This window comes from Pristiophorus japonicus, chromosome 5, assembly GCF_044704955.1.
Source record: "Pristiophorus japonicus isolate sPriJap1 chromosome 5, sPriJap1.hap1, whole genome shotgun sequence".
In the NCBI taxonomy this organism is placed as follows: domain Eukaryota; kingdom Metazoa; phylum Chordata; class Chondrichthyes; family Pristiophoridae; genus Pristiophorus; species Pristiophorus japonicus.
The window spans coordinates 19982067-19997456 of record NC_091981.1 but is presented as its reverse complement, the minus strand read 5'-3'; the positions used below and the strand labels follow the sequence as shown (position 1 = coordinate 19997456).

General features: G+C 46.1%; 1 protein-coding gene across 7 annotated transcripts in view; it reads left to right on the top strand.

The window, feature by feature from the left end:
• The window catches only part of fars2 (phenylalanyl-tRNA synthetase 2, mitochondrial), a 628185-nt gene that overhangs the window by 256286 nt on the left and 356509 nt on the right, over positions 1-15390 (top strand). For all 7 annotated transcript variants that reach the window (XM_070880361.1, XM_070880365.1, XM_070880368.1 and 4 more), the window contains one exon: positions 989-1120. In XM_070880361.1, coding sequence (XP_070736462.1) covers positions 989-1120 — 132 coding nt within the window. The remainder of the gene's footprint in view (positions 1-988; positions 1121-15390) is intronic.

Below are 15390 nucleotides of genomic sequence, written 5' to 3'. Positions count from 1 at the left end.
TACCACCACATGGTTTTAGTGATGCCTCTGTATGTTCTGCTACAACAGCACTTGTGCGTGCATGTTCAGGTATAAGGATTAACAGTACATCTCACGTTGATGAAATTGATGAAGTGTCATATCAAAGTAAGTAATTCTTGTTTTATTCTTCAGAGAACAAAGGCTTTAGGGGAAAAAATGAACTAAACTCAAAGTTTTTTACTATGCATTCACAAAGGAATTTGCCGCACAATGGATGAAACATAAACATACAAGCAATGTATTTAGGCAAGGCAAATATACCAATCTCTGTGATTCCACTTTGTCGCACAGCCTACTAATCAGAAGCCAAAATAAGACCACAAGGTGTCTCAATGCACTTTGACAGTAAACTAGCTTATAAGTGCAGCATTTTATAAAGTCCCAAATGAATTGATACTAAATCTAGCAGATTCAAGAAGTAATATGATGTGCAGCTATAATTCAAGTCAAGACAGAGACCTGTCCAACACACACTTTCACATTCTATTAATATTTTCAGACTGATATTGCAAATTAATTTTCTTGTTCTAAAATGAGAGATTAATAAAAGGAGTGATGGTTAACAGCGATTGATTTAAAAAATGAAAATCTTTGAAGTCCATCGAGAAGGCCAAGCCTACTTTATCATTTTTGAGAAGTTACTAGTCGTTACCAGTTTAGATTTTTAATAGGATTACCTGCTTCCCAGTGATCTTGGCTCATTTTTCCTTGCATGCCAGGTCGCCGTGAGAATTTGACAAGTGATTGATTTTGTTTTGGAGGAGGCCTGAACTGCACAAAGCACTCTTCATATTGGAAAAGACATGACTATTTTCTTCCTGTGTTTAAAGATTTATTGCTGTGCACAAAACTGTTCTAAATGGGTTTGTTTGCTATTTATTTTCCTGGAATTCAGTAATTGGTGTAATTAGCTGAAGAGTAAATTTTTGCAGGAGTCCCTAATGCTGTCATATTTGCCTTGCAACAGGACTGGAAATTAGATGGGTGGATTGCTATTTTCCATTTACACACCCTTCCTTTGAAATGGAGATCAAGTTCCAAGGAGAGTGGATGGAGGTCCTCGGTTGTGGGATCATGGAACAGCAACTGGTAAATTCAGGTAATTAACTAGTGCAGAACAATTGGCAGTGGAGTTCACATTTTTTTGAAGTCTTCTTTAATTCTTGATTTAATTTTCTCTGTGACTTAAAGATGTATTTTGGCCTTGATTTTTCATATTTTAAAATTATTTGAATGTTTCTGACAAAGTACTCTTAAGAATAGTTGCGCATAAAAGCAGTACTTCACATAAAAGCTGACACAGAAGTCATATCATACACATTGTGCAGTTGTATGTCATTTACACAGGACATATTGGAAGAAATAATTGTGCGGCGGTTAGATAAATACTGTTTCCTCCATCAGCAACAAGGCTTCCTGCAGTTACAAGTTGTAACTCCTTTGCTGTTGGGCATAAAACATACTCTTTTCATAGCCTTCATATGTTCATTATGTGGCTTACATTTAAAACAGTTGGCCTTGAAACAACCCTAAGTTATATTGTACCATATTGGAAATGAGCTGATTATCAGTTTACATATCATGCCTGTAAGACTTGAAATTTGCAACTGCCATAGATTTTTTTTGTTTAAAGAAAAATAATTTATTGTGGGTGGGGACAATGTTTTTGCTCTTCAAGGCAAAGGATATTGATGCTGGGAAATGAGATGCTTTTCCAATTTTGGCATTAAGTGCTCTCAATCAAATTACAGCATAGGCAAAGTGCAGAGTAGAGCTCCTTCTGTTCTGCCAGAAAAAACCTATCTTCAACTTACCATCACACAAGCACCCTTTAAACATCCAAGTGAATTCTTCCAATTTGACTGCCAATTTTGTGCTGTGGACCCATGTTCACTGGGAATTGGGTTGAGGCAACCTAAGCTCCTTTCACTTCCTATCTTTATTGGCAACAGAGAGAGTAGATTTTCATCTTAACAAACTGAGTTGAATTTAAACACTCTCCCAGAATGTTACAGCCTGTATCCAATCTCACATAGGGCCCAAATTCATGGACATACCGCCCCCTACCGCCTGCTTACCGCTCAAAAATGCGATTTTGGTGAAAAAACATCTACATACCGCCCGGCGGAATATTCATCATTGACATGCCGGCGAGCGATATAACACCTTCCGCCGTGCAGGACCGCCCGCATACCGCCCAAAAAGTCCGATTTTCATCGCATACCGTCGACATACCACCGGAGCTACATACCATCCTGGAAAAGGTGGTTTTAAGCGATGTTAAGTGGGCAGGAATGGGCGGAATGCTCGGAGCCGCCATTTTAAAATCGGGAACAGTCAGCTAAAGCAGCATCTCTGTATTTCTGAGTTGAACAGTGACTTTACAGTGCGATTTATAAAGGTATTTTTATTGGTACTGAGTAACTTATTATCAAAGGCATTTTAGTTAAATTTTTTTCATTGAAAAATAGTCTGGAGGTTTAAAAAGAATGGGGTCTGTACTATCTCAGCCTGTATTGTTGACTACCTGTCTAATGGACGATCCAGATGTGAGAAGGTTTATTGAGCAGAGTTATCAGGGTAATGGAGGACGTTGCAGACTGATGAGGAGGAGAAGGCCTTACCTGCAAAGGATTTTCAGGGAGAAGCGTTCATACTTGGACCTGACCGATCGATAATGCGTTCGAAGGCTGCGCTTCCGAAAAGAGGTGATCAATGAGATTTCCCAGCTCATTAAGGCAGACCTGCAGCCCAGTACCACCAACATTACTGCACTCTCTGTCAAGATGAAGGTGACCGCAGCAGTTTCCTTTTATGCATGTGGCTCTTTTCAGACATCAGCTGGGGGCATATGCTCAATTTCTCAGTACGCTACCCATCGGTGCATTCGACAGGTAACTGAAGCATTGTATGCACGCCGGATGGAATTTATAAACTTCCCAATGACCAGGAAGACACAGAGTGAGAGGGCTTTGGGATTTGCATACATTGCCGGCTTCCCCAAGGTGCAGGGTGCTGTTGACTGTACCCATATTGTCATGCGAGCACCATTACAGGAGGCGGAGGTGTACCGAAACCGTAAGGAATTTCACTCCCTCAACGTGCAGCTTGTATGCGACCATACGCAGCGCATAATGGCAGTGAATGCCAACTTTCCAGGGAGCATCCATGATGTGCACATCTTGCGTGAGAGCACTGTGTCTGACCTGTTGAAGTCTGAGCCACAAGGTAAATGCTGGATGCTGGGGGACAAAGGGTACGGCCTCGCCACCTGGCTCTTGACCCCCCTGCGGAACCCTCGGACAGAAGCCGAGCAACGATATAAGATCCATATAGCCACACATAATATTATCAAAAAGACAGTTGGAGTGCTGAAGCAGCACTTTCGATGCTTGGATCACTGGGAAGCAGGCTGCAATACCACCCTGAGCAGGTTGCTCAGGTCACAGTGGTGTGCTGCATATTCCATTGTTTAGCAATCATGCAGGGACAGGAATTGCCACAGGGGCCTGCGGGACCACCCGGGGAGAGAGTGCAGGAGACAGAGGAGGAAGAAGAGGAAAATGAGAGGGAGGAGGATGAGAAGCATCCAGATGAACCCATGGGACCCCCCCCCCCCCAGCCGCCAGCCCCCCAACACCACAGCGGAGGGCACGCGGAGCATATGCCACTGCAAAATTGTTACAGTAGCAGCTCATGAATGAACGTTTTGCTTGAATGTGGAGAGCTGCGTTTTGGGACCTGATGACCCTGATGCCTGTTACCCCAAAAGCTTGACACTGTATAAGAATGCTTAAATTCAATTCAAATGTTTATGTAAAAATGTCAAAAATATACAACAATTTGAACACTTTGTAAAACTTATAACCATAAAACTACTGTAAGAACTTTAACAAAAAAATGTGAAATCGGTATGGGTGGAGCTACGGAATACCAAAGGGCATAAAACGCTGGTGGGAGTTGTGTACAGACCACCAAACAGTAGTAGTGAGGTTGGGGACAGCATCAAACAAGAAATAAGGGATGTGTGCAATAAAGGTACAGCAGTTATCATGGGCGACTTTAATTTACATATAGATTGGGCTAACCAAACTGGTAGCAAAGCGGTGGAGAAGGATTTCTGGAGTGTATTAGGGATGGTTTTCTTGACCAATATGACGAGGAACCAACTAGAGAGCTGGCCATCCTAGACTGGGTGATGTGTAATGAGAAGGGACTAATTAACAATCTTGTTGTGCGAGGCCCCTTGGGGAAGAGTGACCATAATATGGTAGAATTCTTTATTAAGATGGAAAGTGACACAGTTAATTCAGAGATGAGGGTCCTGAACTTAAGGAAAACGGCATGAGGCGTGAATTGGCTAGAATAGACTGGCAAATGATACTTAAAGGGTTGACAGTGGATAAGCAATGGCAAATATTTATAGATCACATGGATGAATTTCAACAATTGTACATCCCTGTCTGGAGTAAAAATAAAATTGGGGAAGGTGACTCAACTATGGCAAACAAGGGAAACTAAGGATAGTGTTAGATCCAAGGAAGAGGCATATAAATTGGCCAGAAAAAGCAGCAAACCTGACGACTGGAAGAAATTTAGAATTCAGCAGAGGAGGACAAAGGGTTTGATTAGGAGGGGGAAAATAGAGTACGAGAGGAAGCTTGCTGGGAACATAAAAACTGACTGCAAAAGCTTCTATAGATATGTGAAGAGAAAAAGATTAGTGAAGACAAACGTAGGTCCCTTGCAGTCGGACTCAGGTGAATTTATAATGGGGAACAAAGAAATGGCAGACCAATTGAACAAATACTTTGGTTCTGTCTTCACGAAGGAAGACACAAATAACCTTCTGGATGTACTAGGGGACCGAGGGTCTCGAGAGAAGGAGGAACTGAAGGATATCCTTATTAGGCAGGAAATTGTGTTGGGGAAATTGATGGGATTAAAGGCCGATAAATCCCCGGGGCCTGATTGTCTGCATCCCAGAGAACTTAAGGAAGTGGCCATAGTGGATGCATTGGTGATCATTTTCCAACAGTCTATCAACTCTGGATCAGTTCCTATGGTCTGGAGGGTAGCTAATGTAACATCACTTTTTAAAAAAGGAGGGAGAGAGAAAACGGGAAATTATAGGCCAGTTAGCCTAACATTGGTAGTGGGGAAAATGTTGGAATCAATTATTAAAGATGAAATAGCAGCGCATTTGGAAAGCAGTGACAGGATCGGTCCAAAAAGCATGGATTTATGAAGGGGAAATCATGCTTGACAAATCTTCTGGAATGTTTTGAGATTGTAACCAATAGAGTGGACAAGGGAGAACCTGTGGATGTGGTGTATTTAGACTTTCAAAAGGCCTTTGACAAGGTCCCACAAAAGAGATTGGTGTGCAAAATCAAAGCACATTGTATTGGGTGTAATGTACTGGTGTGGATAGAGAATTGGTTGGCAGACAGGAAGCAGAGAGTCGGGATAAACGGGTCCTTTTCGGAATGGGAGGCAGTGACTAGTGGAGTGCTGCAGGGCTCAGTGCTGGGACCCCAGCTCTTTACAATATACATTAATGATTTGGATGAAGGAATTGAATGTAATATCTCCAAGTTTGCAGATGACACTAAACTGGGTGGCGGTGTGAGCTGTGAGGAGGATGCTAAGAGGCTGCAGGGTGATTTGGACAGGAGTTAGGTGAGTGGGCAAATGCATGGCAGATGCAGTATAATGTGGATAAATGTGAGATTATCCACTTTGGAGGCAATAACACGAAGGCAGAATATTATTTGAATGGCGGCAGATTATGAAAAGGGAAGGTGCAGCGAGACCTGGGTGTCATGGTTCATCAGTCATTGAAAGTTGACATGCAGGCGGTGAAGAAGGCAAATGGCATGTTGGCCTTCATAGCTAGGGGATTTGCGTATAGGAGCAGGGAGGACTTACTGTAATTGAACAGGGCCTTGGTGAGGCCTCACCTGGAATATTGTGTTCAGTTTTGGTCTCCTAATCTGAGGAAGGATGTTCTTGCTATTGAGGGAGTGCAACAAAGGTTCACCAGACTGATCCCAGGGATGGCTGGACTGACCGATGAGGAGAGACTGGATCAACTGGGCCTTTATACACTGGAGTTTAGAAGGCTGAGAGGGGATCTCATAGAAACGTATAAGATTCTGACGGGACGGGACAGGTTAGATGTGGGAAGAATGTTCCCGATATTGGGGAAGTCCAGAACCAGAGGACACAATCTTAGGATAAGGGGTAGGCCATTTAGGACTGAGATGAGGAGAAACTTCTTCACTCATAAAGTTGTTAACCTGTGGAATTCCCTGCCGCAGAGAGTTGTTGATGCCAGTTCATTGGATATATTCAAGAGGGAGTTCGATATGGCACTTACGGCTAAAGGGATCGAGGGGTATGGAGAGAAATCAAGAAAGGGGCACTGAGGTGAATGATCAGCCATGATCTTATTGAATGGTGCTGCAGGCTCGAAGGGCCAAATGGCCGACTCCTGCACCTATTTTCTATGTTTCTAAAACTTTAACAACTTTAATAAACTTTTCTCAAACTTCAATTATTCAATGAACAAGTACAACAAAAGACCCTTTACTGTCCTCGACCACGACCATGACCTCGACCTTGACCGCGTGCTACACCACCCTTGGGACTATTCCCCCCCTTTCTTATTCCCGCCCTTCCCTTTCCCAATGCCCTTGAGCCTGGACCTCCCCGCGGTGGTACCAAGCCGGCGTACACCACTGCACCCCGAGTGCTGTTGCTGTCGTTGGGGGTCAGACATTGCAGGCGCAATAAATGGGGCCTCAGGAGAAGCTTGTGATGTGGAAGGTGCAGCTTCAGGGCTGGAAGATGCAGGCAGCTCCCCACCCTCAGGTGCTGTCGACCTGACTACTGTGGCATGGGGGGATTCCGCGCTATGTCCCGATCCCGTCGATTGCTGCATGGCTTCGACGGAGTTGGTGGTTCACTCCATCGCGGTGATCAGACACGACGTATCCTCTGACTGCTGTTCTGATAGCCACAAACTTCATGGCTCTATCGTAGCCATGGCCTTGAGCAGCTGTAGAACTATGTCGACACTGGCCTGTGACAGACGCACCATGTTCTGTTACACGCCTATCTGTCGTGCAGCAACCGACCTTTTTTGCATCAACCTCCGTCGCTGTGGCAAAGGCGCTGCAACACCGCGGGTGCCTTGCTGGGGGTGCACCGCTTAGTCCCGCAGAATCAGAAGAACCATGGGGGAATCCCCTGAATACAGACTCGGTGGTGGAGGATGTTCCAACTGTCCCACATGGAGCTGGTGTATCCTCCTCTGTCTCCACCCCCACCTCCACCTCCACTGGCTCCAGGATCAGCAGTTCTTCCTCTTCCTCTTCGTCTTCATCATCTCTGCCAGTGGTAAAGTCGGGAGAGGGCTGGGTGATGCCAGTGGTGGAGGCAGTGGGTCTGTCGTCTGGTCTCTTTTGTCGGTGTGGTCTGAATCGTTCGAGTCTGGAAGTATAAAACAATATTTAAAAATGCTTGGCACCAGGGGAGGAGTCAGGGTTACATGAGTACATAGAACAATGACTTATCGCAGTCTTACTTAAATGTCCACCAGTGCTGTAGTACTGCATTACATATCGCAGACAGACAATACATATATGCATTGTGTTACAATCCCCCAAAATTGCAGTACCTCACATGAAGCCAACATTACAGTGCAATCAACTTACATTACATTACATCAGGCCAACATTAAAGTTACAGTTACATTACATGACATGACAGGACCGCAACACAGACCGGGGATTGTATTCAACTGACCATCCTGTGTGAGTGGGTCAGCTGCAATGCTGGTGGTGGCACGGTTGCTATCCCTGACCAGGGACAGGGCACGGATCTCTATTTCAGTCAATTGCTCTTGGGTGGATCCTCCCCCTGTATGCTGCTGATTGGCTGCTATTGCAGATGTCTTCTTCTGCAGAAAATAAAGTAAATGAAAGTAAAAATCTTCAATCCATTTAACATCGCAGACACACAGGGTCACACGCACATTAAAGGAACACTGCATTGATCCTCTCGTCATTGCCTGAAAGCACGAATACATCGCCGTAACCTCAAGATAAATAACATAATCCGTGTGACACTGAACCTACATTTACATGGTACATGGCACATGGGGTGTGCATAAATAAAATCATTACTTTGCTACCCTCACCAGGTCATTCCACCTCTTACAGCACCTTTCCCCGGTGTGTACCATGGTACTTGTGGAGGACACAGCCTCCCCGATCTTGTTCCATATCCTGTTGTACTTCTTTGGGTGGGGTGGGGGGGGGCGTTCCACGAGCACCCTTCGTTAGCTTGGAGCACCTCTCTGTAATATTGTCGAGAAAGGCAGGTAACTCCGTCTTGTTGAAGGCGGGCACCCTCAACCTCCTTCCTTTTCGATGTTCCTGCGCTTTGACTTTTTAAAAATATTTCCATCATATTTATGTTGTTATGATTTTTGCTTTGCAAAATATATATTTTTGTTCAAACTGTTGAATTATAAATTGTTATGAATAGTTTTTAACTCTGCAATGTGTTTTTAAAGTAACTGACCGTCGACTAGCTTGCTGCTCCTCACTCTGTCTCCCTCCTCTTCAACTCATTGTGCATGTGCGGATGACCCCTGACGCCCAAAATCATGGGTAAAATGCTTCTGTGAAAAAAACGGGGAAAAAATATCGCGCATGCGCAGTTCACTTCTGCACCGTCCATCGAAAAGAAAGTCGATCTGAATCGACTGCTATGTTACTTAGCGCCCGCAGCAAACTGCTGGCATACCGCCGACATAACGGCAAAAAGAAAATCGACTGATTTTCTCCTCTTCGGTCTCAGCGGTATGCCGGAGGTTTGAAATGACGCACCGCCGAGAAATGGGCAGACCTTATGCAATGACCAATTTCGTGGCCATAAAGTCTTGTGTACCTATCAACCTTTTCATCACCAACCTCCACTTGTTTCCTGACCACAGCCCCCCCCCACTCCCCCCAGAATATTGACTTTAAAATTCATGTCTTTGTTTTCAACATCCTCCATGACCCTGCTCATGAATATCCACTGGAGCATAGGATGTATCTGAGCTGCTCGGTAATAAAACAAACAGGTCAACAGAAACATAGAAACATAGAAAATAGGTGCAGGAGTAGGCCATTCGGCCCTTCGAGCCTGCACCGCCATTCAATGAGTTCATGGCTGAACATGCAACTTCAGTACCCCATTCCTGCTTTCTTGCCATACCCCTTGATCCGCTTAGTAGTAAGGACTACATCTAACTCCTTTTTGAATATATTTCGTGAATTGGCCTCAACAACTTTCTGTGGTAGAGAATTCCACAGGTTCACCACTAACTGGGTGAAGAAGTTTCTCCTCATCTCGGTCCTAAATGGCTTGCCCCTTATTCTTAGACTGTGACACCTGGTTCTGGACTTCCCCAACATTGTGAACATTCTTCCTGCATCTAACCTGTCTAAACCCATCAGAATTTTAAACGTTTCTATAAGGTCCCCTCTCATTCTTCTGAACTCCAGTGAATACAAGCCCAGTTGATCCAGTCTTTCTTGATAGGTCAGTCCCGCCATCCCGGGAATCAGTCTGGTGAACCTTCGCTGCACTCCCTCAATAACAAGAATGTCCTTCCTCAGGTTAGGAGACCAAAACTGTACACAATACTCCAGGTGTGGCCTCACCAAGGCCCTGTACAACTGTAGCAACACCTCCCTGCCCCTGTACTCAAATCCCCTCGCTATGCAGGCCAACATGCCATTTGCTTTCTTAACTACCTGCATGCCAACCTTCAATGACTGATGTACCATGACACCCAGGTCTCGTTGCACCTCCCCTTTTCCTAATCTGTCACCATTCAGATAATAGTCTGTCTCTCTGTTTTTACCACCAAAGTGGACAACCTCACATTTAACCACATTATACTTCATCGACCATGCATTTGCCCACCTAACCTAACCAAGTCGCTCTGCAGCCTCATAGCATCCTCCTCGCAGCTCACACTGCCACCTAACTTAGTGTCATCCGCAAATTTGGAGATACTACATTTAATCCCCTCGTCTAAATCATTAATATACAGTGTAAACAGCTGGGGCCCCAGCACAGAACCTTGCGGTACCCCACTAGTCACCGCCTGCCATTCTGAAAAGTACCCATTTACTCCTACTCTTTGCTTCCTGTCTGACAACCATTTTTCAATCCATGTCAGCACACTACCCCCAATCCCATGTGCTTTAACTTTGCACATTAATCTCTTGTGTGGAACCTTGTCGAAAGCCTTCTGAAAGTCCAAATACACCACATCAACTGGTTCTCCCTTGTCCACTCTACTGGAAACATCCTCAAAAAATTCCAGAAGATTTGTCAAGCATGATTTCCCTTTCACAAATCTATGCTGACTTGGACCTATCATGTCACCTCTTTCCAAATGTGCTGCTATGACATCGTTAATAATTGATTCCATCATCTTACCCACTACCGATGTCAGGCTGACCGGTCTATAATTCCCTGTTTTCTCTCTCCCTCCTTTTTTAAAAAGTGGGGTTACATTGGCTACCCTCCACTCCATAGGAACTGATCCAGAGTCAATGGAATGTTGGAAAATGACTGTCAATGCATCCGCTATTTCCAAAGCCACCTCCTTAAGTACTTTGGGATGCAGTCCATCAGGCCCTGGAGATTTATTGGCCTTCAATCCCATCAATTTCCCCAACACAATTTCTCGACTAATAAGGATTTCCCTCAGTTCCTCCTCCTTACTAGACCCTCTGACCCTTCTTATATCCGGAATGTTGTTAGTGTCCTCCTTAGTGAATACCGAACCAAAATACTTGTTCAATTGGTCCGCCATTTCTTTGTTCCCCGTTATGACTTCCCCTGATTCTGACTGCAGGGGACCTACATTTGTCTTTACTAACCTTTTTCTCTTTACATATCTATAGAAACTTTTGCAATCCGTCTTAATGTTCCCTGCAAGCTTCTTCTCGTACTCCATTTTCCCTGCCCTAATCAAACCCTTTGTCCTCCTCTGCTGGGTTCTAAATTTCTTCCAGTCTCCGGGTTCGCTGCTATTTCTGGCCAATTTGTATGCCACTTCCTTGGCTTTAATACTATCCCTGATTTCCCTTGATAGCCACGGTTGAGCCACCTTCGCTTTTTTATTTTTACGCCAGACAGGAATGTACAATTGTTGTAGTTCATCCATGCGGTCTCTAAATGTCTGCCATTGCCCATCCACAGTCAACCTCTTAAGTATCATTCGCCAATCAACCCTAGCCAATTCACGCCTCATACCTTCAAAGTTACCCTTCTTTAAGTTCTGGACCATGGTCTCTGAATTAACTGTTTCATTCTCCATCCTAATGCAGAATTCCACCATATTATGGTCACTCTTCCCCAAGGGGCCTCGCACAACGAGATTGCTAATTAATTCTCTCTCATTACACAACACCCAGTCTAAGATGGCCTCCCCCCTAGTTGGTTCGTCGACATATTGGTCGAGAAAACCATCCCTTATGCACTCCAGGAAATCCTCTTTGGTTCCAGTTTGGTTAGCCCAATCTATGTGCATATTAAAGTCACCCATTTTAACTGCTGCACCCTTATTGCATGCACCCATAATTTCCTGTTTGATGCCCTCCCTAACATCACTACTACTGTTTGGAAGTCTGTACACAACTCCCACTAACGTTTTTTGCCCTTTGGTGTTCTGCAGCTCTACCCATATAGGGCCCAAGTTTCCACATGATTCGCGCCTGATTTTTAGGAGCAACTGGTGGAGAACGGACTATTTTAGAAATCACAATTCTCCACATTTTTTTTTCTGCAGTTCTAGTCGGGTAGAACAGTTCTAGTTTAGAACAGAATTTTTTCTTCAAAAGGGGGCGTGTCCGGCCACTGACGCCTGATTTGAAAGTTTCCACAGTGAAAATGTACTCCAAACTAAAGTAGAATGGAGCCAGTGAAGATTTTTATAGAACTGAAAAAACCTGTTCTACACATTAAAAAAATCAGGCGCAGGTTACAAATTAGGCGTCCAGAACGAGGTGGGGGGGAGGTGGGGGGAAGGGAACTCATTAAATTCGACAATAAATCCTTATTTATACTTCTACAAATATTATACAAATAAATCCAACCTGAATAAACATTTATAAGCCAAGAAAAGATTAAATAAACCATCTTCCTACCTGTGTGAAAGTGCTTCAGCCAGGAAGAATTCTGCAGCCGTTCGTGCCGCTGAGCGGGAGGGGGAGAGAGAGAGAGAGAGAGAGAGAGGGGGAGGGAGGGAGAGAGAGAGAGAGAGGGGGAGGGAGAGAGAGAGGGGGAGGGAGGGAGAGAGAGAGAGAGGGGGAGGGAGGGAGAGAGAGAGGGGGAGGGAGGGAGAGAGAGAGAGGGGAGGGAGAGGGAGAGAGGGAGGGGGAGAGAGAGGGGAGGGAGGGGGAGAGAGAGAGAGGGGAGGGAGAGAGAGAGAGAGAGGAGGGGGAGAGAGAGAGAGGAGGGAGGGGGAGAGAGAGAGAGGAGGGAGGGAGAGAGAGAGAGCGTGGGGGGGGAGAGAGAGAGAGCGGGGGGGGAGAGAGAGCGCAGGGGGGGTGGAAAGAGAGAGCTGGAGGGAAGAGAGAGCGGGCGGGGGTAAGAGAGAGGGGGGAGAAGAGAGAGGGGGGGGGTCGCGTCGGGGAACAGGAGCGCGGGTCGGGTCAGTCGGGGGGGGGGAGCGGGTGTCGGGTCTCGGTCGGGGCGGGGGGAGCGGGTCTCAGGTCGGGGCGGGGGGGGGGGGAGCGGGTCTCGGGTCGGGGCGGTGGGGGGGGGGAAGCGGGTGTCGGGGCGGGGGGGTGGAAGCGGGTGTCGGGTCGGGTCTGGTCGGCGGGGGGCGGCGGGGGAGCGAGTGTCGGGTTTGGTCGGGGGGGGGAGCAGGAGCTGGCCGTGGGAGGAGCCTCATTCATGCAGCCCCAATGAGGCCATTCAGCTAGGGCTAGGAGCTGCGTGCTTCGGGCCCCTCCCTCACAGTTCGGCGCCTGGAGCTACTGCACTTGCGTGCCCACTGTAGCGCGCATGTGCAGAGGTCCCGGCACTGTTTTCAGCGCAGGGACCTGGCTCCGCCCCCCCCACAGCTCGTGCTGGCTGCGCCGAGCCAGAGGACCTGTAAGTAGGTGCAGAATACCCAGGTTTTTTTATGCACGAAAAACAGGCGCCCAGCTCGGAGGGGAGCCCGTTTTTTTTCTTGTGGAAACTTGGGCCCATTGATTCCACATCATTCAAGCTAATGTCATTCCTAATTATTGTATTAATCTCCTCTTTAACCAGCAATGCTACCCCACCTCCTTTTCCTTTTATTCTACCTTCCTCAATGTTGAATACCCCTGGATGTTGAGTTCCCAGCCCTGATCATCCTGGAGCCACGTCTCCGCAATACCAATCACATCATATTTGTTAACATCTATTTGCACAGTTAATTCATCCACCTTATTATGGATACTCCTTGCATTAAGACACAAAGCCTTCAGGCTTGTTTTTTTAACACCCTATGTCCTTTTAGAATTTTGTTGTACAGTGGCCTTTTTTGTTCTTTGTCTTGCGTTTTTCTGCCCTCCACTTTTTCTCATCTCCTTTCTGTTTTTTGCTTTTATCTCCTTTTTGTTTCCCTCTGTCTCCCTCCATTGGTTCCCATCCCCCTGCCATATTAGTTTAACTCCTCCCTAACAGTACTAGCAAACAATCCCCCTCGGACATTGGTTCCGGTCCTGCCCAGGTGCAGACCGTCTGGTTTGTACTGGTCCCACCTCCCCCAGAACCGGTTCCAATGCCCCAGGAATTTGAATCCCTCCCTGCTGCACCACTGCTCAAGCCACGTATTCATCTGTGCTATCCTGCGATTCCTACTCTGACTAGCACGTGGTACTGGTAGCAATCCCGAGATTACTACTTTTGAGGTCCTACTTTTTAATTTAGCTCCTAGCTCCTTAAATTCGTTTCGTAGGACCTCATCCCTTTTTTTTACCTATGTCGTTGGTACCAATGTGCACCACGACAACTGGCTGTTCTCCCTCCCTTTTTAGAATGTCCTGCACCCGCTCCGAGACATCCTTGACCCTTGCACCAGGGAGGCAACATACTATCCTGGAGTCTCGGTTGCGGCCGCAGAAATGCCTATCTATTCCCCTAACAATTGAATCCCCTATCACTGTCGCTCTCCCATTCTTTTTCCTCCCCTCCTGTGCAACAGAGCCAGCCAAAGGTGCCATGAACTTGGCTGCTGATGCCCCCCCCTGATGAGTCATCTCCCTCAACAGTACTCAAAGCAGTGTATCTGTTTTGCAGGGGGATGACCACAGGGGACCCTTGCAGTACCTTCTTTGCACTGCTCTTCCTGCTGGTCTTCCATTCCCTATCTAGCTGTGGACTCTTCTCTTGTGGTATGACCAACTTGCTACACGTGCTACTCACGTCATTCTCAGCATCGTGGATGCTCCAGAGTGAATCCACCCTCAGCTCCAACTCCGCAACGCGGACCGTCAGATTGAACAATGAAGTGTTGGCACTTTGGCTTCACTCGGGTTGCTTTCCACAAAAATGGGCTAAACATTTAATCTAAAGCTGATTTTAAGGAAATGAATGAAGGTTTTCTGTACAAGGGTTGTGGTTACATGTTACTCGCACTACCAGGTACATAAAGCAGCTGTGGCCGATTTACAAATTTCATGTGGCAAATATAAAAATCTTAATTTTGCTACAGTTGACCTTGTGCTCCAATTGGTGACCATATTTTTTGATATAAGCCAACATGTGTAGTAGAATGACTGCAGGATTGGAATATAGATCTGTGTTCCAGTCCTGCAGCATAAAGCCCATATATTTTTGGACAGTTTTGGTTCTGCATTAATCTTCTCAATCTTTCTCGCTGCAATACTTCATCTCAACTTTAACAAGCTCCCCGTTGGACTGGAGCTAATCTACAGGACGATCGGGAAATTGTTCAATCTCCGCCGCCTCCAATCCAGAACCAAGATGTTCCAACCTCTGTCATTGAGTTACAGAATGTAGACGACGCTTGCTTTTGTGTACACCCGGAGGCCGAAATCCAAATCATTGTTGACACTTTCACTGAAGCATACGAGAGATCAGACCTTACATTAAACATCTGTAAGACAAAGGTTCTCTACCAACCTGCTCCCGCCGCACAGTACTGCTCCCTGATTTGCAAGATCCATGATGAGACCTCGGACAGCATAGATCGCTTTCCATACCTTGGGAGCCTTCTGTCAGTGAGGGCAGATATCGATGATGAAATCCAACACCGTCTTCAGTGTGCCAGTGGAGCCTTCGGTCGCCTGAGCA